Here is a 24,455-nt window from a genome sequence, read left to right as displayed (position 1 = left end):
TGATCGTGTTTTTTGCATTTCCAAACTAACAAACATCACATATATACAAAATATCGACTTTATACTTTTAATTTATTATTTTGTCAATCCGGGATTGTAAAACGGATTAAATAACTCGACCGATACTCGAAGCTCTATTCTCAAGCTATTACATTTACGTCAATATCCCATTTCTGTGAAATTGCCCGTCATATTTCGATTTTCCTTTCTCCCGGGTAGAAATCGCGGAGCAATCAGTTTGCATTGATCATATTGTTTTATCGATATACGTACAATAGTTGCCCAACAAGTTCCATCTACGAAGCCACGGCGTGAACAAGCCGTGTACCTAGACTCCGATTAAATGATATGTAATATCCTTTATTGAAACATTTGATTTTCCACCAGGTGTTTCGTACAAATTTATTATTTTAATAATTATTTTATCGAACGTATTACATATGTGTATAGCAAAAAATTTATACACGTTATGTTTAATAATAATCGTTCAAATAAATACATTACGTACATATGTATATACATATTATACATACGACGAAATTTATATCTAACGTACAATACCCCTTTATACCATGTATCTTTATACCTACATAGATAAATACTTACATCTAATGTGTGAACGTGGAACCTAATTATCCTTAGATGCATTGTCAATCGGAGCACTTAGTTGTCAATGCCGTGCAGACTATTATGCCAATCCAATCCGACCGAGTCCTAAATCTCATCATCAATTCCGTTGTAATAATAATAATTTTTAAATCGCAGCAATTTGGCCATCGGAAGAAAAGAGCGCGAATCAAGAGAAGCGAAAACCGCGATTATTAGAAATTGCGCTGGGATAGAGGACTCGGTAGCGTGGAATGTCGCGCTACACGACTAATTTGCTCCGACACTATCGCGAAATCTTACTTTTTTTTTAAATCGCTTCTAATATAACAGTAACGTTTTTCATTATGGTGGATTCTATTTCCAATCAGTCTTAAGTGTTCACTGTGTGCTATACAAAATTGACAGAGATTAAACATTACGGACATTTGCTTGCGATGAAAGATCGAACAGTTTCGATCGGTACGGATCAATTTTTTTTTTTTTTCTCATTCCAGTGAAATCTTTTAACCGTAAAATTATATACTTTACTCATACAGCACTGAGTGTTTATACACGCACACGCACTTGTACTTTTGTCATTTTTTTCTACGCTCTTCGAATACGTGTACACAGAAATACGCGTGATAAATCAATTATACACCGATTGCTTCGACGCGGTTGTTACGGGCTCTTCTTCGCATCCGTCATTGAAGATTCGGTTATTCTGGAATGTGACTGATATCCCCTTGATTAACCTAAATTACTTCAATTCGGGCTTGGCTTTGCAAAAGTAGGTGGCAAGCCATTGACGAGTTGAGCCGCCAGTAACTTGTGAAATTTTGGCTAGCGATGCTTCCGAAAAGTCCGGGTGCCGATTGAATTTATTCAAACGCGTATTAGGATCCGGACGAAATCTCGCGGATCATTTTTACGATACGGAATCTTCTACGTAGGATTATCAAACTTATCGAACGTTTGACACATATTTGAACGAAAAACGCGTTGGGTGAGAACATAAATTATCCCCCTTCGCAATTCGTACGTAGGTATAACTGAACCGCCTTTCGGGCCTTTTTTTATACAGCGATTTGTTAAATTTTGTTTTCATTGTTTGAATATCTTCTGTCGGCAGTTTCCGCAAAATTTTTTTCACGGTCGTTAAAATGACAGTTTGATCAAGTTGAAGTTTATTTTCCGAGCAACAAGAATCACAGTTTACGGTATCTGTCCTCGGGTTGATACTGCAGCTCCTTTGTTATCCCCTTGCGAAGAGATCCGTTCTCGACGTTATTTTTTTGATGGCTGGTAAAATCCTGATTGAACTGTACTGGCCGTAACCCAGTGAGATTTTAAGGTCGTTTGAATCTTCCGATTTGCCGTCCTCTTTGGCCTGCTGGTGAACAATCCAGACGGTTTTCAAGAGGGAGAAAATGAAGGTAGTCACACCAATCACACCCAAAATACTGATAACCACCGTCTGCACGACCGGGACGATCTGTAGTCCCAGCCTCAGGAGCAGGATCAGATCGCTCGGCAGTTCGGGGATGAACTGAAATACGATAATTGACAAATTTTAAAAGTCACTTTGGTGAAAAAACAAAATCAAGAAACGAGAGGCACTCTATGAATCCTATCCGTTGGCAACATCTATTGCCTCGTTTGTATATCGAACGACGCGACGCGTCGGACTTGTTCAGAATATTCAAACGATCGCTTTCCTTGCAAAACTTGTCACGGACAATCAGTATAAAGTTTTCATTCACCTTTGTTAAATTTGAAAGTGATTTTTTTTCTTTCCTTTCGCTGCATAAAATACGTGACTATAAAACTGCTGTGAATATTCTGTCTCTCTGTGCTCGGAATATAGTAAAGCTTACCAAATCCGTCCAGATCAGCGGTATCGTCAGGTCGTTGAAAGGTTTAATCCTTTCACTCCACTGGACGTTTTCCATGACCAGATTAGTTTGCATTCTCGAGTTGACGTGCAAAGGTATTCCGACGGTCTGTGAGAAGAAAAAGGCAAAAAGAAATAGAAATAGAGAAACGAAGCTGAGATTGTTCAAAAGTTGGTTGGGACTGTCGCGTTTCGCAACGTTGCGAACTCTTTCAAGGTTCACTGCGTAAATATACATGCGCGTCGCAGATACGAATGCAGCGTTGCAGCATCCTGCACGGACGGTCGGAGATAACTGCGACGACTCTTTGATTCGGGTCTACGTACCGGTTGAAGGATGATTCTGGTATCGTGTCTCTCTTCGTCTGGCTTCAGACCGTCGACGGCCTCTAGCAGGCTCGGATCGGCCTTGTAGAAATGTGGCATTGACATTGCAGCTGGCACATCTATAACGAGTCGACAAACAACCGATTAAAACGACCTGTCACGGTGTTGTAATTTTTACCGTCTCATTGAATCGGTATAATCGATGCGCCTTAAACGAAACCTAATTTTATTTTATTTTTTTCTCTGAATCAGGAAACTGGATATAGTTTACAGATAAGGTTTGAGATATGATTTTTTCGACCTTATCAACGATACGTAAACAGCATTTCTCGGTCTCTGAATAAAATAAAATGAAATTTAGATTTAAGGTGGGCCCCCCTCATAGGGCCGAAACTTTAAACATATTTTGACTTTCATATTTGACCTTCGACATCGAGAAATGTTGTTCCTATCTTGGATCTCAGTTTGAGGCGCGATGCGATTCTATTTATCCTTTACGGTGGTGCGCGTGACGCGTTTGCAGTAATTTTTTTTTACTGAAAGCCCTTTCCTGTAATTAGCTGTACAGTGATAATTGGCAAAGTATGTACCGCTCACTGCTGGCACAACAGCAAAGTGTAAATTACATGAATGCGAAGGACGCGGTGACCCGTGTAGAAGCTTGACCTGGAAGTCAGCGCTCATACGCAGAACGACTTGGGGAATTTGTATTACCTCTGGACAGGGGTCTGAGATATCGCGTATTATATCATCGCGGGTTGGTGAAAGAATGAGAAAGTTGACACGCGCAACGTACAATTTTACGTAATCGTCTTAAACATGATAATTGCACCCAACTCGCGTGTATGCATGCGGATCATAAACGCCGTGAGAACAAGACGCTGGTCGGTCGTGATGCTGGCCCTAAAAGGGTATAACGATATGCTATACCGCGACTTTATACGGCAAAGTTCAAAGCGTGACATTTCAGTTACGTCATCTAAATGAGCTACGTGTTTCGGGACCCTTTGGATAAGTGTTCTCGGTGTATCGATTTAACAAGAATTGAATTCAACGCCTGTTCTTTCTTAGTCGCGTCTGGAGCAGGGGTTGAAAAGTTTGCAATTCGTAGGCTTGGTACATTTGTACAAGAATGGCCTCGATCGCGACCTTTGGACCGAACCACTTTCGCTTCAAAGGTTGACGAAAAGTTGCGACAGCTTTCTACGCATATACGTACCTATGTACGTATACATACAGTATCACCTTTTAGGAAAGATAATCCGATTTGAAAATTTATACCGAACAATGTATACATATACAAATGTTTTATTGATGTGTCAATTAAGCTAACTAACCGTGATTTAAATTTCAAGACTCAGATTTGGACCAATCGTTTTTCTTCCCCGATAATTTACCATTCAGTTGCGCTGCGATATGTAGGTGATGTGAATTTTAAATATTCACGGATGAAAATTTATTATCGTAACACTTCGACGTGTTGAAGCGTACAGTGAGCTGTATAAAACTTTCAGATTATGACGCGTTTGATCGGGGACGTGTTTAACAAATGTGCCGAAAATGGGAACAGAAGCGAAACTGAAAATCTGTGTACTCTCATCGACAATATCCTCGCAGACCATAAAATCGACTCAACTTGTATTACCAGCTATAAATTTTTTCTCCAGCGTCCAAAGGGCGCGTGAAATCTTTTCCAACAAGATCAGTCCTCGTTCAGACGTATATCTACTTAATACACGGGGAGCTGACAGACTACGCGCATTTGATCTGGCCTCCCCATCAATCGTGAAATAAAAAGTAATCCACAGCGAAAGTGATTGTCTTACGTAAAATAAATCCACGATTAGATTCGAACGTTCATCCGTTGCACGCAGTAATTATTCAACATCATTCCCCATTGCCACGCGTTCCAATGCTGCGGTTAATTTTTAAGTTGCGAAATAATAATGCCTACGTATATACGACAGTGTCATTACAAGGTGCGATATTTTCGACTGTCGCATCCGCGCAGTCGATAAATCCGTCTCTTAAATTCTATGCTTGAATTTCGAACAGCATATACATGTATTGCACACGTGGATATCCAAGTACTCGTATGTGTACATGACGTAATTTTTCTGGTAAAACCCGATTACACAGGACGTCAGGACGAGTACTCGGCATTGGCTATCTTCTAACTAGGCATACGCTTTAAGACACAAGAGTACAAAAAAGTTTCTATTTACATTTCAAGTTTACAAATTTTGAGTCTTCAATTCGTATTACGTCAGATCGTTATATTGCCCTGAGTCACGATTTGTTTAATGAAAAACCGAAATACCAACGGTACAGTCCCTGCTTTCTTACGAGTAAAGTTAAGGAAGGATGTACTGCGGACTCACTGTAGTAGCACGGCGTCATGTCGGAAAGCCCCATTTTCAGGCACTTCTTCTTCTCGCGACAATAGCACTCGTTGTCGGGATTGACATCGGGCGGATCGAGGAAATTTTCCACGAAGTTGTACATGTAACCGGGAAGCCCGCTTTCCGTAGTCACTTCCTTCACGAAATTGATCGGCAAAGTCCGGCAGAAAGCCTTTCTGAACACACGGAATACAGCGTGCTTGTCGAGGTTCGGAGGGAACAAAGTACCTTCTGTCGAACCACGGAGGCGGTTGCATTTCGTGTTTCTAGAAATATTCAAACGGAACGTGTTCATGGCACCGCTGAAACAGCCGGTGATGTTGATAACAAAGCTATAATAATAATAATAATGGAAATTTGGAAAAAAATCGATCTTCATGTAACTTAAAAAAAAATTACGCGTCCCTTGGGAACTTAAGGAACAAAAACTTACAATGGGTTCGTCTTATTGGCTTCGGTCTGCACCCAACCCCAGTTTGATAGTCCCGGATTTCCGTTGAGCGTCTCGATGCTAAGATACCGTCCATCTTCATCCGTCATGTTTTCATTCTTTTTTATATTCATCGTCATGAGATTATTCCCCTCGTCGTAAAGCTGTGAATTTTTTTTTTTTTTTTATATATATCGTCAATCTTCATGAATTATCTATGCCCCCAAATTTACGGTCAAACGTAAATATCCGTAAAAGTATAAATCTACTTAAAACTTTACGAAGTATCTTGTATAACCGTTTGCAACTTGTTGCAATGTTCATACTTGATATTTCCTCAAATGCGAGGCTGTCGCTTGAAACTTTAAACCCAAACACGTGAAATACTGGTTCTATATGTGTATTGTACCGATGTTGAAACGCTTTCGTACAGACGGAGCGTGACTTTTTTAAAATTTAATCTTAATCCTTTTTTTCTGTCTTTAACTGTAACTTAAGTGGCAAGCAAAAGTTGAAACAAGTAGGAAGTAATTTCCCACTTTGCAGTGGAGCTTTAAACGCGACAAACAGTTGGCCACCGACTTACAAATATTCCGCTAACGTCGGTCCAATGAAGACAATGGGACTTTTCTTTTGAGACTGTATTTCAAAACGGTGATTAGTCTTCGCTTTGTGCAATTCGTGCGTCAAACGTTCCGAAATTGGGTTCAAATTAAACGTTGCGTGCAGTCATGAGAACGGTACAATCTTTCCAGTCATAATGATCGTTAGCGTGGTCCTTCGATCGCACTTGAGAGAGCAGGTGTTTTATACACGGTCGTGTCTACATAGTGAAAGGATTGGACCAATAATTAATATGCCGTAGTGGAGGCTCGTTAAGAGTTCCGATGCATGTAAGAGATGAAGCAATATCACCCGGCTGGCATATCGACTTGGTTCCACGAACATACAGGTCCGCAATTTTCCCGTCAGTCGAACGAGAAAGGCCGAGCAAAAGAGATCGTGCAAAATGTGTTTAGACGGACGTTGCACGTACGAATAGTGAAGCATATTGAAACGCGAGTTATTCAGGTAATAAGTCACCTGAATGTAACAACTCGCGTATAACCGGTTCGCGAATTGTGACGTAAGCCGATTAATCGCCAGCTCGGTTCTAGCATTATAATACCGATTCGCCGTCACATGTATCGCCGAATAAAACATGAATTTGCCATTTTTTTTTTATTTGCAACAGATTTGTCCCAGTTAATTATCGAAGGATCACATATGCGTGCGAGGCTAGACCAGTCGTGTTATATTAAAGTGAACACTTTGGTTGGAAATTGTGCGAACCCTCGTCAGGCGAAAGGTTGCGATACTCTCTTGCTCTTGTCCAAAGGTTGACCATTAGCCGAAGCATAATAGCTGCGGTGGCAAACAAGGGCGATCTTTTCTACCGTATCAATATTACACAAGGTACTTCGCCTACGTACGAATTCTGTGAAGTATACACATTCAGCAGCAGTCGCCCCCGTCGCAAACTTCATGCCGCAGAGGGCCGTCGGGCCACGAACCCTCCGTCTGTCAACGTTTAAGTGTTTCATTTTTAATTTCTTTCCCTTCCACATTTCGTGAAAACCACGTACAACGCCTCGTTTAACCGAAAGTGCAAAGCTGCTCTTGCCTCCGGCACACTTGCAGGGTTTGACAAAAGGCGCGCTCCAAATCACCGACCCGCGATTTTTCATATTTATACAGCAACGTTCCAGCGTTGCAAGTGTTATCTTAAAGCAGATGATTAAAGCGGACACTCACCCTATCCATCAGACCAAATTTGCGGAAGTTGACGAAGTTTGGAACCAGGTTGCTCGCCAGATGAACCAGAGTGTCGTCGTACCCCCAGAGGTAATCGTAGGCGGTGATGTTCAGGATCGTTTGACTATCCAGCAACTCGATGAAACCCGACAGCGGAACCGTCACGAAGGAGCTGCTGTCGTGTAGGGCTGACGCCACTCCCTGACGATGCATGGTTAGAAAACACTAAATTATCTTCTTCGTCCTCCGGTGGGAAGTTAGTTGTTTAGCGAGGGAACGTAGGTACGAGAACGCGATTCATTTGCGCGTTTGGAAACGCTTTTCCTTGAAGGGATAGCTTTCCGATAGCACAAATTTAAAACATCGAGCACCTTTACACTTCACTTGACTAACGAAGAGGGTGATTGGAATCGAAGCGAGTGGATGACGTTTAAGAATTTATACTTGAACGAATTTCACGTTCAAGCGCTCGCGCGTCCCTCGAACCCTCGATCGGCGCTCTTATTTTACACTAACTGCGTTCCGCCGAGCAATGTGACGTTCTTCTTCCCTGACTGCTTCACTGAACGTCCGACTGTCAGCCGAAGGGAATTTAATATTTCGAATAAAAGGACCGGCGGTACCGTATCCTACGCGTTTTTAATAATATATAAGCTCGGTGTATCGCTACGGTTTCTAGAATGTATGAGAAGGCAAAAACGGAACAAACGGTAGAAATAAGGAAGCAGAAAAAAATCGGGCATGAGAAAAATTCGTAGAACGGAGGAAAAAACGGAAAAGAGAAAACCCTGCGGCGTGACCCGGCTTCTTTCTCTGATGAATAATGCTGAATAAATTCCATCCCTCGAGAAAGGGCGAATTTATGCTACTGCTGTGCTAGCCTTTCTTTCCAGCTAAATTATACTTAGGTATGACTTGGCTTGTCTTCGCTACTTGAGCCGGTGAGTGCCAAGTGGGAAAATGATTCTCTGAAATTTTGACTTGCAGTCGTCGCTAGTACAGCTCACGTATACCTTGCACTAACCTCGGAGAGCTGAGTTGAGCTTTCAGAAAATTTTTATCTAACGGTAAGGTTATATTCGAGGGGGGTTGTTGAATAGTAAAACATATTAGGCCCCCCTAATGTGAAATTCCACGCAACGCGATACTTTTTTTTTGTGAAAAATAGAAAAAAAAAATACAACCGAGTGAAATTTTTCAGTCAAATTGCCCGCTTTCAGATGTAAAGAATATTTTACATACAGATAGTCTTGAATAATTTTCATACACTATTGTTCCAGAGTGAATTTCAATGCGGGTCGTCATTTCACTGCCGGAGTAATGAGATGTTTTAAAGATCCTCAGTTCGTAGGAATCCGCGTATATATGATGTTTCTCCTTAAAATTCAGAAGATATGTAAACATATGCAATCACGTACTCGGTATAAGTGGCGAACTTCTTGCACTGAACACTTAATCGTGTTGATAATACCATGTAATTACCAATTACTGTACGAGATGTTGTTGAAAGCTATTATGTATTTACCATTGGTTATAAGTACTGTTGATTCGCATAGAAAGCTCATGGAAATACAAATATACATGCCTGTAACGCGCGTTAGAGGATGAACATAATTATTGAGGTGGCAATAACGGATAAGTGCACGTGTAATCGAATCAATTGCATAATTAATTGGCATAATTGTTTACCAGTGTCAAGTGACAGGTATTGTCAGGTCTTCCGAGAGAAACAAACAGCTTTTTTTTTTGTCTTTTTACTGCGCTTAAGTTGTATAGATCGTTTCGCTATCATTAATCTTTATAATAGTCAATATATATTTTTTCTCATCATTTCAATTACTAGCTTCAAGCCTATACAATCGAATACGATATCCGTGAACTATTTATACTATCAATTGAACCACAATTACAATTATGAATTCCAAGATGTTATTCAATAGCATCTGGTTTGTGACCTTTTAATCACGCACTATCCGCGCACTCGTAACTTTTTTCGCATTTTCGGACTCTGATTAGGTGCTCGCTTTTATCCACCTGTAAAATATTATATTCTTATCCACTCGTATCTCTGCAGGGTTCAACTTTCAGCTTGTGGGTATATCCTATTTTAGCTGAGAGGCAGCGCGGGAAGTGATACGATCTTTTTGACTTCACGCCTTGCACTTTATAGTCTCGCCTGAATTACCTCGTGCCGTTCGGACTTGCAAATCTTAAATACCGAGTGCGAGGAGTCACCTCGAGAGCTGATTGAAACTGTACGTACCGATAATCTAAGGCTTGGCTGCGAAGAAACCGAGAAACTACCAAAGATGGAGGAAAACTGCTTGTATCGAATATCGACGCCTCTTACGAAAAGTAGCACAATTCAGATTTCTTACGCTAACTAGCAATTATTGCAGTTTTCACCACGTTAACTAGCACGTTTCGACATTGACCGCAAAAACTAATATGTTTCGGATTTCACCATGAAAATCAGTAGGTTCGTCGCACTGAAATGCATAATATTTCTATTTTCCGATGTTTTATCATTATTTGATTTTGTACTGTAAAATATACTAATAACGTATGAAAGTCACTTCGACTACCGCAAACCGTACAAATCTTCAGAGTATCTTTATTGCACTAATCGAACCATGAAAGTTTTCGAGGTAATAACTGAATCGTGCTAGTTATCGCGGTGATAGCCGAAACATGCTAGTTTTAGTAAAAAACCGAAACTTGCTGGTTTTCGTGAGAAATTTGAAACATGTTAGTGTCGTGAGAGGCGTAGATACTATCACGGGATTTCGTAGAATAATTACCACCCGTGCGACCTTCACCGTTACAATTTATTGCCACGATCACGTGTAGTTGTCTGATCGGTGTATTACACATCGATGACATTAGAAGAATAATTCGAATGAGAATAAAGAGAGAAAAAAAGAACATCGTAAACAGAATTGGAGTCGGAACAAAAAATCTGTGTCTACTGCACCGCTGCAAATTAGCAAGTATAAATGGTAGTACGGAAAAAAAACTGCGATCACAGGGTCAAATAATTAATATGTATAAATTTCGTTACGTGCAAGCTGCGCGGAGTTATCGATCGTCGCTATTAAATCCGCGATCATGATTATTTGCCATTTTATATAATGGCTACGTGTATCACAGGTGGAATTAATTACAATTATCGAAAAACTGATCACCGCATGCCGAAGATGAAACGGGAAATTGTCACGCTAGAGTATTTTGAAAGTTGCGAAATTCCTACGGAGTTTTATTCGTTTTCTTTTTCTTTCTCATAGTCAAAATAAGTACGACGGGAGGATCTATGAGCGAGGTGCAGTAATCGTTGCAGATATCACACAGACGTCAGAGGCCTACTTATTATTGGCAGAATGACCCGGTGCTCTTTAAAATGCTGACAATGAAGGTATGCGCAACATGTACGGACTCAGGTCCTAACTCACCAGCAACGGAACGTTCGGCACCCGAAGTATCGCGTCTTTCGGATCGCCAACAGACATCTCGGGAACGAAGTAGACCAGCCTCTTAGGACGATAGGAAACCGTCCCGTTGGGATTCCACGTTATGTTATGGTTCTCGAGCATTTCCCTTGGGAGACAAAAAAGCAGGATTGAACATCAGAGCGGACTGGTGACTGCTGCGGTTTTTAACTCGTACCGTAGAGCTAGCCGCGAATATCACTACGAGACGTTACCTTCGCGTCGTCACGTACGTACGAACGCCCGCTTGATTACTAATCGGTATCGATGTACTTGTGTTCCCACTTACTGGTAAACGTACGGGCCGATCTCCTCGACCCTCAGCTTCTCGGTGCCCGCGATGAACTCGTTGGGATTTGTGATATTGAATATGTAGACCTTTATGTAAATGTCCACCGGCGGTTTTTCCCACAGTGAAAATACCAGCGTACCGGGAGCCATTCTCAGCTTCTGTAACACGCACGATCAAAGCACGAGGATTTATTTTCTGCACTCCGCAACGTGTCCCAAACCATTATACCCCGGTGTAAGCGTGCGCTCTACGATTGCCTTGACAAAAATGCGAGACAGGTTATACGTGGGATTTTATTTATGTCGACGTTCGACGACTCGGGAGAGCGTGAGATATAAATTTATTTTATTTTTTTGTTCGCCAAGTTCTTCGGAAGGAAGTCAAGGATCCATTTAACGCTATATCCTCGAATCATGCGTAGGATTAACCTTAAGTTACCCGTGTGTACTTGATCTTGGCAAACTGCGCAATTCACGGTTTCACTCCGTGATTCTTTGATAAGCTTGTTGTACCGTGGCTACTGGAATTTTACTCACTTGTTCGACTATCACCTTGATTGGATTTATCACATAGATCGCGTACGCCAATGCGCTGCATGTTATCCCAACCGTGAATAGAATCAAACATTCTGGAACAGAAAAATTTCACGTTGATCAGTTGGCTGACAAAGATTTTTGACCGGCTTCAAGTTCAGGTCCACACTTTATTTTCTCTGAATTGTTTTCGAGACAAACTCATGAATAGAGCTGCTTTCTATAAAATTATTTCTTTCATTTTGCATCCATCGCTACAAAATTCTATCGCTAAAAACTTCGACTCCTTTCTAATGTAGCCCCTTCAAGTCACCTTTTCTGTATAAGAAGTCACTCACCGGTGCCGGTGTGGTATTAGTTATATCATTTGGAATGCTGATTTCTGTATTCAAATGGCAAAATAAACTAAAAGTGAAAGGGGAGTAGAAAACTGGATCTAATTATTAAGACGTCATATTCGATAATGAGCCCTATAAATTTCAACCGCAGATCTCCGTTCGTTTGCTGCTCGCATTTCGCAATTCCGTATATGCTGTATGGTAATGGACTGAAACGTGAACTTTATCGCCACACTTGCACATAACGCGGATATTTCACTCAAATCGTGATAATTATTATCTAAGAATCGATCATACGTGAAATTGTACCACCTTTCAATTTTGTTCGTCTAATATACTGCGCTGGGTTACACAGAGACCTGCTGATGGATGTAAATGAATGAAAGTAATATGGAATATGGAATATTAGCTCAACTTGACATTAATAGTGAATTATACGAATATAAACTGGCAATTCATAATTTTAATTTATTCGAACGAAGGTGTACTCAGAAAGATTCTGCCAGACGTCGCGTGGCGTGGGTTGAATCGACTAAATTACCCAATGAACGGGAAATTCGTATTGAGCGTTTGCGGCGAGTGGCCCACAAGCGAGTTTTGCCAATTATTCAACCCAGTAAGCGACCTTCTGTGATATAATATTATACCGCTAATAAATTATGCAAAATATTGCTGAGTAATATTTACTCCGTGATCTTCCTTGAAGTGAATTTTTTCTTGCTTTTATTATCCCTATCTACCCCTCGTTTTATGTTTTGCCATTCAAGATTGGAGCTCAAATTTTATGACACAAGTTCCGCATAACGATAGGCGTATTGAAAGTTTCGTTGTGAGATTAATTCTGAATCGTACACAAAAAACAAAAAAAAAAACAGTAATAGGCTCATCGGCTGGAAATGTATTTTCTTACGTACAGTCCATGCTTTAGGGTGTTTCGAAAAAAAATAATTTACGATTTTCCGCCGTGATATCTCCTAAAAAGTTTGTTTGCATTAAAAGAAAAATTTTATCGAAAGATGAACGTTCTACGTGATCTGTAAGATTGCGCTCATTTGATTTTTCTCCATTTTCATATTTTTTTGAATCAATGAAGAAACACGTTGTAGAACTTCCATTATTATCTTTTTCCTGACATTTATATTCAACCCAAAGATCACGATCCATAACACAACGATATATCAACCGGGAATCTTATTCGCCTAAATTAAATGTTCATATTAAATTATAACTATTTTGTGAGGATGAACTGACAAGGAAAAAGTCGTCAGATACACTTCTCAAACATCAACCGGAGACTGAATATTACAAGTGAGAGTCTTCTTTGTGACGTAAATTGATATTACGATTGATGTAAGCAATGAAAAAAAACAATTATTCACGATAATTCATTAATTCAGAGAATGTATAAAAAACGTGAAAGATCAACTGAGTGCGATCTTCCACATGTAAGAAACAATTGAATGCACTTTATGGTTATGCAAACTACTATCACAATTTTGGGCATGTGGATATTACAATTTGCAGGGGCACCAGTAAGCGTTATTATTGTTGGTCTAGGAGTAGGATTAAACATGTAACTTGCCTCTCAAGGATCAACGGTGACTTTGGGAGGTTTGAATGTCTCCGTGTGTAAAGTCCAGTCTTAAATATTCACACATCTTATATCGAGTTGTATGAATCGATGATACTTTGGCATCAATAATGGGTCAGTGCGCCCAAACGTCACTCACCTTGGCCCACATGACACATCAAGATCCAAGAATTAATCAAGGCTCTCGTCGAACTGTTTCGATATCTTCCACTCGGATTTCTATTTCTTTTTTCTTCTTTCACATCGTTCAACTATTATTTTGCACCGTCGTCCCACCGTTCAATTTATTCGACCATAATTACTTAGGTACCGTGAAATTACAGCGCGGGCTCGATCATTTTTGATTGGCACCGGAATTCTCAATTCGGTTCCAACAGTCTGATATTTAATATCTAGTTCCTGTCATTGTTGGTTAGCAGGTTTCTGCTCCTGGAGTTACGTTCCTACTTTTGTATTCATTTTACAACGCTAGGCAACATTTTTTTTTTCCTCAATTAACAGACTAACAGACGTCTAGAATAAGGTGTAGTTCTTGTTCTTATTCTTTTATTTGATACACCGTCTCTATATGAATGTTGTTGAAAGTTGAATGAAATTGAGAAACGAAAAAGGAAACAAATCTTGGTCAGAAAAAAATTGGTCATTGTAATGTAACCAAATAACTACCTTGTCCCGAATCATTAACTACATGATTGATGAGATTGCTGCGGATTTCGGTGAGTTGTCTATAATAAGTGTTGATGAAGAGCTTATTGATTTCTTTATTAGCGGTGTTAGGGAACGTGGTCGAAGAAATTAGTGTTAAATTAGTTGTACAGTATCGTTGGAAAGAAATCGTGAAAAATTTTGGAAGAAAAAGTGATACTAAGTTAGTACAATTGATTTGAAAAATATTTTCCACGATTTGGCTACTAATTCTGATGAAAAGATGACGGACGTCAAAAAGCGAATTTGGAAAACGTATTTTCGCAGATACCGTTGTAAATGAATCCAGGAAAGCCGGGAAACTGCAACATTTGAAAACAATTTCCACTCGCGCGTTGTTAATTTTTATTCGATTAACGAATTCCATGAGCCATAGAAACGATGCTGTCTAATCACGAGGGTGTGACTTCACCTTATCATAGATTGTACCGTGGCGTTACAGCACCTGTCATGGCACGGGTGTAGACATGCCGATTTTTTCCCGACTGATTCACAATAAATATTGACTCTCGCTCGTGTCTGTTTACACAAAATTAACATTTGAACACCTTAGCGGTCATAAGTTCTAGGTATCAACGCGTTTCAATGCCATTTTCGAATATAACCAGGTATGCCATTATGCACATATTTGTACGAAACTGTTCTTGGTCAGAGAAATTTATGGATATTCAATGTAAATAATTGTTATTTGATTTTCTACGAGGCTGATTCATCACACAGGCGGGGTTCACCTGTCGGACGGTACGTAATACACATAATCCGGCACAACTCTAAAATCAATCACGATCCGTGCGAGTGTACAATATCGGCCAACAAAAGTTGATCATGATTTTGGTCTAATTGTAAGCGTCGTTTCTCAAGTCAATGTCAGTTGTCAGTCATCGTTCGTGAATCACGAATGCGTCACGCAAAGGCGGGCCGCGGTATGAATCCTGGTCTTCTTTACGATTATCCTCTGGTTTCTATGCCCATTCAAGTCTTCGCATAGCCGCACACGGTGCATGGAAATGGAGGAGTAGATATTACGATAGCGATGCAAATGTACCTATCAAATAGTCCTTCGCAGTCGGCACGTATACGCGACGCCGCGCCGCCTTGTTCGACTTGCATTATGAGGCAAACCCCTGAACCATTTCGTTTATTATATTACATAGATCATTGCTGTATTACATTGTTCGAACAAGCTGCACACACAGTACAGGCATTGAAGCTCGTGCGTCCTCCAATACGATGCCCATTGCGAACCGTCCGCAAAATTGCAAAACGTGCACAACTACTAACTTGCAACCCGGGTTAGTCCTCGCAACGCTTGGCAAATATTGAACGACTACGATGAGTGCAAGTTTAGTCAGTGCTTGCGGTCTCTGTGCACAATTTTTCTCCAAACAAACGAACCAACCATTTGGACACATTCCGGTCTCCGTATGTATATAATATCTTCGTGAGATTTTGGCACTTTTCAAGGTTTACTCGTCTGCCAAACAACAGTGTTTTTTTTCGACAAATGTTAGATATGTCCTTTGTATAAAATTCGCGTTCGCATCTCTTATACATCCTGTTGCGGCTGACGATGTTACGATATTCGGTCATCGCCAAATGTTTTATAATTTTTTCGTGTTTGTACGGTTGGTGCGTCAACCGGTATTATTGTAAGAACAATCAGCTTCCAGACTTTAACACTAGTACAAGTTTTCCAAAATATATCCGATTTTCCACATTTTATTATTTGCTGTGAGATTTCTTTGGCTCGCGACAACGTTCGTTCACTGCGCACAGAGGACCCTTTTATTCGTTAGGCTCAATCTCAGATTGCACTTTATTGCCATATGTATATGCGGTACGTTTATGCCTCGTGGTGTGCTTAACGTTGAAATATCGAAGCGATGATCTAACAGAGGTCAGCAGTACCTCGAGCTACTCTCGTCAACAATTTATCATGCTGGGTGTAAAAATCTTTCGTTCTCTTCGGCCTATTCTCGTTATTCATTGATTTTATTGTGAAAGTAGGATATAACTTATAATTCTTTAATGTTTACGAGAAACCGGTTTTATTCATAGTCGAGGTATAACCCATCCGTTTGTAAAATCGAATGCGGTGTAAGGCAGCTTTTGCAGGTGTAAGTAGGTACGGAAAAACCAGCCGCGGGAAGTAATCAATATCGATAAGGAAACGTTGAATGAGAAAGTTGACATGATAATTTTGTTGAAAAAATGACGATGCGACTTTGAAACACCGACGTCGTACAAAAAAATCGTATAATTCTCATATGCTAATCAGTTATAGAGCGGAGTATCTTTTCCAAGTGCCATACAGGCTGTCGTCGCATGGGGTTCTTGCATTCGTTAAACTTGACCCTCATATGACGCACATGGATTCGCCCGTTCGCCGAGTTTATAATCAGCAATTAGCGCGCTAGTCGGTCATTTTTCGTCGAGCGACGATGACTCGTCGTTCCATTACCATTATCTATACCCCATACGCGTGATGTGTTTTTCGCGTAAAAGAACCCTGGCTGTTTGTCTTGGTTCACGGGACGCGAACAAATTAGTTTTTCAGCGAAACAGAAAAAGTTGAGAAAATTTTGGCAATATTCAGAGTTTACCCGCTGTAAGAAAATATAGGATATCAAAGATGCCCGACACACCTGAGAACCGGAATATTAACTCTTACGAACATGCGATCTGTCAGAATGACAGTATGTTTTCTTACCTGCAGTGTATCAACAAATCGCTGTTATTACTGTTGTTCAATCCTATTTGTCACTTCTAAGTGGGACATGAATTAATTGCCGTATCATCCGCGATACGTTGTAGGCTTGCAAGTCATTGCAGTTGACTTTGAAAAATAAGTCAATACGTATCATACATTATATTATCGATTGCGTGCTAAACCTTTTCAAAAAAAAAAAACTCTGTCAAGTGAAACAACAATTCGCAACATTCTGACGCGATAATAGTCCACGGAGGATAATTTATTATAATAGGTACATTCCATCCAGATGTTGGAGTTAGTTTTTTCTAACCGCTTCATCGGGTTCCAAACCTATCATTAGGGGTCAAGACGCCATAACGTCGTACACCACGTATAATAAACCAGGCAACAATTTGAGGACAACGCACCGATCTTGTATTAAAAATCAATCTTGTGCGTAAAAACATTTACCAATCATTGCTAGTTCGTCAGAGATTTGTTGTTTACAGTTCGCATAGTTCAAAGTCATTTACACCACTCTAGACCTGGAAATGCGAAATCGACCGTGACAGTGGCCGTCTTTCGTCGACGCCGTAATGTTACGCGAGTTACCCAATTTCTTTTTCGGTGTAACCTGAATACATACGATTTTAATATTCGATTGCGCAGTTTTCTACGGATGATATGTAAAACACGGCACATGATTCAACTAATGTCTAATTTCGCGTAGCTCGGCAAGGGTTTGCGATCAAGAACCCGCGCATTCGTCATTTGAAACGATTGCGTAACGTACGTTTCGTTTTCCTAAAACCTAGTAATTTTGCCCAGATACACTTGCATGTATTTACCTGACCAGCTTTATTAAAACCCGGTTATCGTTGTCGTGAGGTAACGTTTCCTCCCCTCGTTGATTGCATTACAGTCCGCAGCTGCCGCGGAAATCAGTCGTCCGTAACATGGCGTAAACAGATGTATGTATTATGCGTCGGAAACGCGAACGTCGCAAAGACATGACTCAACCTTTTTACAAAAATTATCTACTCGACGTATAAGATTAATAATGCGGTTCCAACCACGAAACGAGAGATCGGCGTAGTAGAATAATAATAATAATAATAATAATGATAATAACAATAACAATAATGGTAGTAATAAAAGATTCCCGACAAAGTGGATCGCTGGCCAGTTTCAAGAAGTTTGAGTAATTCTTACAATCAGTCACATACCTATACGCAGATTATGCATGTGCAGGGTTAAATGTGCGGTCCAACGATGCCAGTGTCCCATTTCATTTATTTGAATAGCCTTATTTGGCAAAAGACTTCCTTGACATTATTTCGAAATGGTATTTCTTTTTCTATTTCTACATGCAGTGCTATGATTGTACTCTCATTTTGTTGTACTTATGTTACTTCCACATTATCATACGTTCCGTAGCGGTAAGCAGTGTGATAAATTTTTTCTCATACCTGTAAAGAATGTATCTGCACCTACCATTCTGTATGCGTAACGTACCATAATTTCGTACTGTATTTTCGAATTGTTAATCGAGATCTCATTATATACTCATGAATATATACGCATATCGGTAATTGTAAGTGTTGAAAAAGCGTGACAGAATCACTTTGGCGTCTTTGACATAATAACCTTAAAAGTAAGAAATAAAGATTGATGGAAAGAAACAAAATTGAAACGTTGAAACGGCAACTCTTTTCTCGCGAATGTGAGAATTTAATTATTCTCATTTTATGGCTAGCGTATAACTGGCAATTAGTTTGGCGAATTCGGATTTCAGTCTGCGTCACGCTGTTTCTCTTTTCACGCCTACTCGTAAACTCATTAATATCCACCTTATTAACGTATGATTTTCTCTTTTCTCTTTTTCCAATGAATTACTTCAAACCGTAGCTGGTGCAAATTAACCATCCACTAGTATGTTGAATCTAATTCACTCTGTCAAATTAAACCCATCATTCTTGTCCATCCCTGGAAATCCATCGTTCGCAACTTAATCAGTGATCATAGCCTGGAACCACGAGTTAAAAAGCGATGAACAAATCGCAAACGTCGTTTTAGCACGTAAACAAATTAAATGTTTCTTCTCGTGTACAGCTATCTAATTTTCAAACATGGCGCTGAATGTTTGAGCGAATGGAACGAGAGGTTTTCTCATGTAAAATACACGCGATTCCACTCGGCTTCTTCCGCAATATTAAATTTGCGGTTGATCATTAACTGGCACCACAAATGCCAAGGCTTTTAATCGGATGATTGCTGCGTCGGATATTTCTTTCGGACAGCTCCTGTGAGTGACAAATTGTAAATTCGAGTCCTTCGCAGAAACTTGATGCCCAAACACGTACGTTCATAATTAATATGAAGCTGCGACGTGGGCGATGAAAATTTCTAGTTTCTAGTACCTTGAAAATTTATTCATCCTATCGAAAATGGGAAAAACTCACTTTTGAACTGCTGTAATTGCGCGTTGGCCTTCATGATGAGACTGTCTTGGCTTCTTTTGATAAATTCGTCCACCTCCAACCGGCCGGATTTTCGGGTCCTGAAGCAAACGTAAATACAGAGATTAATATAATGCATGAAAATTGCCGGTCCACGTACAATTTCAACGGCTGACAACTAATATTCGTTTCCCCCTTTGTTAACCTATGTTATACCTACCAAGGAGAACGTTAAAATTCGGCTAAACGGCGTATTTGAAGTCCGGCTATTCATGCGTCCTCGGAAGTTTCCGAAAAATAAATCACCGATATTGGCAGATTTTTTGCTCTCGAGGAGTGGAATTTTCCAAGGGAGCTAAAAATACAAAGTCTAAGCCGCAAACATGTTCCGTCCTCAGAAAACAGGAAGGTGCTAATAAATTCGGTAAATCATAGTTCTCTGCGAGGTCAATCTTCAAATCGACTCATACGAATTAGACGTAGGATCGCAAATGAGTCCAACTGGAATGTTGTTGTTTATAAAAATTATTGGTTGACTTTTGCAACGCTGTGCAGTAATCGCGGAATATTTGATAACAGATGAGAAGAAAATGAAAAGCATTTACTTTCAAACACTCGTCTCAACGATCCTAGTTTTCCTGCTTTGTATAACGTGTGATATGAATTTAAGAAATGTCTCTTTGAACCTCGCAAATTACACGATTTTTCACTCGACTCAACTTTGGAGTTCGACGTTCAATAAAAGTGCAGTTTTTTTACGTGGCAAATATCGGTCCGTTAGAATTATTTTTTGTCCCTTCTATGCATTGACCCGATGCTTTTGGCCTCGAATTCTATCACATATAATTATACTATCACTGATAGCATAGGAGAGGACTTTTTAAATTTTAGTCGTATCTTTTATTAATTGTGTGTCCATGACTTTTATGTGCCTGTAATAAAAGTTTGTTTTTCAACACAAAACGCCGCTGGCGTGTTTTTATGAATAGAAAGCGGTAAATTCACCGCGCGTGGTTATTTTCTTCAAGTTTTTTAACCGAAGTTTGCAAACGCTGACCGTTCTTATTTGTCAAATCGAATTTTATGTGTTTTTTTTTTTCTAATTTTTTCGGTGAAAACTAAATTATTGCTCAGTTTGTTTCCAATTCAAGAGATTCAAGCTATTTGGTATTTCCAGTCATTCGAAAGTTCTCTGGTTTTTTCACCAAATTCATTGATTTTTACCATATTCACTTTTTTTTTTTATCAATTATATGCTGTTCGAAAAAAGAGAAAGGAACAAAAAAAAAACACTTTTATAAGTGTGGCGAAGAAACGCGGTTTGCTATGCGTTAGAAACTCACTGTCTGATCTCCGCGAGTCTTCGAAATTTAAAGTCTGTAAATTGATTCGGTAATTTATTTTCCTCTATAGATTTAAGAACTGTAGACAATTTTTTACTACTTTTCGTTTGTATTAGTTTATTAACATTTTTAGCAGGTGCAGAGGCAAATATTTACCACTCTCGAATATCTGGGTACTCTCGATGTAACGCAAGTCAATCGTTGAAATATTTTGGCAATACTGCATATTTCGATTTGAAAGCCTTGTTTCACTCGCGAAATTATACGTCTCCTCGGCTAACCCAACCCTCGATCTCAGTTTTTCTCAATCGTCGAAGAAACAATGAACGGCTTGGCTATCTGCATGGAGTATAAATATCCCGCTTCTATCTTCCCGACTTCGCGCGTCGTTGCAATTATAATTCACATGCTGTAAATTTATTTATTTATTTATTTTTTCCATAGACTTGACCGTGAATATATCTTTTATACTATCTTGTATTCTTTATCTATCGGTTCTGTTTAAAATAGCACGTTAAAACGCACGTCTTTGTTCATTTTATCGTCGCATCGAAATAATGAGACGATTCTCACCCTGGGATATTCTCTTATTCAGTGTTTCTCTTTATCATTATTTCGTTAGAGATACGAAAACGCTTACACACAGGAATTCGGAATGTATCCTTTTCCTTTTGTTGCTCTTATATATAATCTTGGGAACTTCTCTCGAATAAATCGTTGACGCGTGACTTGCGTTGATAACGAGACCCGTGATACCCTTCACAGATACCATTCCTGTAATATACCGCCAAAATCTTTTTCATTGGTTAGACTTGGAGAACGAAAAAAGAAATAGCATCAAGCCAATTGAAGCATATTTCGGACGTGGTGTAAAAACTTTGGAAAATCATTAGATCGACTGTTCTCTGTATACTCATAACCTATTAATACTACGAGTATACTTTCTGTGAGGTAAGGTCTTTTTTTTTTTTTTATTTTCTTTTTTTTTAAGATCATCTGGTCTCCCAAGATTTATCGAGGATTGCTTTGATCAGTTTGTTGCTGCTTCTTCGCGACTGAATTACATGATATAGTTATTAGTACTGAGGCAACAAATGAAGTTCACTACGACCAGAGAAAACCATCAAGAGCAAATTTGGCATCCGTGAAGATGAGCGACGCGAAACTACAATAAGCGCAATCTATCAGGTAAACGTGAGCTGTCAAGAGGCATCGATGATCGATCAAAAGCGGTAAGCGCTACAGGATCACCAGACTCCATTAGATTACCAACTCCATAGATCGGCTCGGCATTTCCAAGATGCATGATATTGATTTTTCAACGACTCGTATAAAATGTATCCGAATAGTTTGTCCGTCGTGAACTTATGAATAATATATGAGCTTGATGCGACCAAGATTTGATTGGAACACGTATACTGAATCTAATTGGTGGAGAAAAAACACTGGCTATTTTTGCATCGGTCAAATGTCACACGAATATATACATATACGTATACACACACATATGTAAATACATAAATATTCTCGTATTTAATATCTTATACATTGAAGTCGAGACCCGGTTGGATAAGAAGAACTAAAACCGGAAGAAAAAGATCGGCGTCGAAAAAAGGAATACCTGTTTTTCTACTCGATTATAAGTATGGACCACAGCCGAGGTTGCTTTACCACTTTTTTTTATACATACATGGATGATTTGGAATTAGATAAATTCCCCGAAAGACTCGTTAATCGATCACGCGACTTCTCGCTCAAAACAGCTTAATGGCAATATTTATTGAACAAGATTAGATGATTTTAACAAGTGGCTAAAATTTGTCTTATTTTATAACATAATTTAATTTTATCATCGATTGGCGGTTCGTCAGATTTGTTGTTAGGAACTCCATTCGTGTGTAGATATATCACAGTGTCTCTCTCAGCAATTGGCATTGTTGTCTTGACTCTTTATAAAATTGTACGAAAAACGAAACTTACTTCGCTCAAGTACCAAAATATTTCTCGTAAATACAGGCGTAGTTTGCTCGACGAAATACTTTCGACTACGCGGAGAGGTTGACTCAACTATGCCATTGGCTTCGCCGTATATAACCTCACGACATAGTTGGGTCAGTGACGTTTCGCTAATTTTCACAATGACTTTTTCTCACTTCGTATATACTGTATTTATTTATGAATTATAGCTCATAATGAATGGTGCATCAAAACGGTAAATTTTCATATATATATATATACTTTTTTTCCTTTTACGTACGCTTCGAAGATTTAGTTTTCAGCCTCAAACGAAGCCTCGTTAAACCGGAACTCGGTAGTAAAATTCTAAAAGGTAACTCATCCGGCTTAAATTTTTCAGTCACTCTAACCGAAATATCTCGAAAACTATACACGTTGGGAAGCTGTTTTTGGTTTTATTTTGTGGGTAATCAAATTTTTTATAAACAAGGTCGACGCTGCTACACATACGCCCAGAATTGGTAGACTCGCTCATATATATGTATGTATAAGTAGTCCTGTGAGATGAGGTCGAGGAAAAGTTGGATCTCCGGAATGGTTCCGGTGTCTCAATTTCTCCCTCCGTACGCGATTCTGAAGAAAGAGAAAGAGAGAGAGAGAGGGAGAATCCTGCAGGAGATTCACGTGTCTCGGGAATAACGCGAGGGACGTCCGCATGCATCAGTGTGGACGGCGCCAACTGCCTGATAGCTATTCGAGTCAGACAAGGTGTAAGGAATCCAGGAAAGCGTCGGGCTTCCAGGAAGCGTCCCTTAGAATTCCGGGTACGCGCGTGAAGCTTTCCCTCGAGAGCCTGAAGGAGCTTTCAAACGAGACCAACCCCCGGGCCATTAACTCGAACACGTAAGTGTTCGGCGAAAACACGTTGCGAACAATCTTGTCGCCTTGGTGCAGCAGCAGCAGCAACGTCTTTCCAGTCCGCGGTCCGTTGCGTAATAATTATCCGCCTGCGAGAGTGCAAGGCTGTCAATGTATATTATATGTACGCAAAGGCTAACGCGAGACCGTATCACGGACCGAGCGAAACTAGTTCGATGAAAAATGAAGGATTCAAAACTCACCCAACGCCCTGTACGTCGGCGTTTTTTTTCTTTCCCCCCCCGCCTTGTAGAGGGACCCGTGGGATATGCTGCGACGGGGTGCGAATCCGATTTTCGGGGTAGAGTAATCCTCCCCACTTTGTGCGATTGTACGGTCGATGACCGGTAATTTACTCTTTCTCCGATCCCGCGACACTTCACAATCGGCAAATAATCCTCTGTTCGACCTTATCCACTGTTCGTATATGCCTGCTTATTCATATCTATAAAACATATAACTCGGATATTCGATCAAACTTATCGTGATGTCGTACGCGCGTGTAATCGCTGCTCGAAGGATACTCGCAATCGGCGATCAGTATTTAACACGCCGCTACCGATCTAACCCTGGGACGACACGCATATGAGGACGTATAATACGCGAGGAAGTTTGGAGTTAACAGGCCTCCGTCGACTCCTCGGCATTTATATATAGTCTCGGTATCTTGGCCCCGCCGACCCTTCCGCCGCCCGGCACCGCGTCCAG

General features: G+C 40.0%; 2 protein-coding genes across 12 annotated transcripts in view; one reads left to right on the top strand and one right to left on the bottom strand.

Annotated features, from left to right (window-relative positions):
• LOC107225492 (HEAT repeat-containing protein 5B) overlaps positions 1-24,455 on the top strand; it is a 76,784-nt gene that overhangs the window by 16,146 nt on the left and 36,183 nt on the right. Inside the window, exons 1-2 of one of the 9 annotated variants that reach the window (XM_046737436.1) lie at positions 9,510-9,690; positions 10,720-10,847. The exons of 7 other annotated variants lie outside the window; for them this stretch is intronic. The gene's annotated coding sequence lies outside the window, so the exon portion shown is untranslated. Of the gene's footprint in view, positions 1-9,509; positions 9,691-10,719; positions 10,848-21,864; positions 22,062-24,455 lie in introns of those variants that run through there. One more of the 9 variants, XM_046737435.1, reaches the window with a different exon arrangement.
• Positions 1,024-24,382, bottom strand: LOC107225516 (scavenger receptor class B member 1). 3 transcript variants are annotated; one of them, XM_015666018.2, is made up of 11 exons: positions 23,951-24,382; positions 19,534-19,631; positions 11,749-11,840; positions 11,210-11,370; positions 10,885-11,029; positions 7,436-7,636; positions 5,645-5,805; positions 5,191-5,477; positions 2,810-2,928; positions 2,466-2,591; positions 1,024-2,137 (listed from the first exon to the last, which is right to left on the bottom strand). In XM_015666018.2, the coding sequence occupies exons 2-11, from the start codon at positions 19,565-19,567 to the stop codon at positions 1,844-1,846; spliced, it is 1,620 nt and encodes a 539-aa protein (XP_015521504.1). In that variant the 5' UTR covers positions 19,568-19,631; positions 23,951-24,382; the 3' UTR covers positions 1,024-1,843. The 3 variants fall into 3 exon arrangements, with proteins under 3 accessions (XP_015521504.1, XP_046593404.1, XP_046593403.1); XM_046737448.1 differs by lacking the exon at positions 23,951-24,382 and adding an exon at positions 21,030-21,282; XM_046737447.1 differs by lacking the exon at positions 23,951-24,382 and adding an exon at positions 19,751-19,891.

This window comes from Neodiprion lecontei, chromosome 4 (assembly GCF_021901455.1).
Source record: "Neodiprion lecontei isolate iyNeoLeco1 chromosome 4, iyNeoLeco1.1, whole genome shotgun sequence".
Lineage (NCBI taxonomy): Eukaryota > Metazoa > Arthropoda > Insecta > Hymenoptera > Diprionidae > Neodiprion > Neodiprion lecontei.
Note: the sequence above shows the minus strand (reverse complement) of the source record. Positions and strands in the feature narration are given on the sequence as shown.

Bases quoted from the DNA above. Each gene is read 5' to 3' on its own strand.
- LOC107225516 (XM_015666018.2), bottom strand. From the start codon at position 19,567: ATGAAGGCCAACGCGCAATTACAGCAGTTCAAAA. The intron at 7,637-10,884 runs GTGAGTTAGGAC...ATGCATCGTCAG, and splicing joins TGCCGAACGTTCCGTTGCTG to GGAGTGGCGTCAGCCCTACA. The intron at 5,806-7,435 runs GTGAGTGTCCGC...AAAAATTCACAG, and splicing joins AATTTGGTCTGATGGATAGG to CTTTACGACGAGGGGAATAA.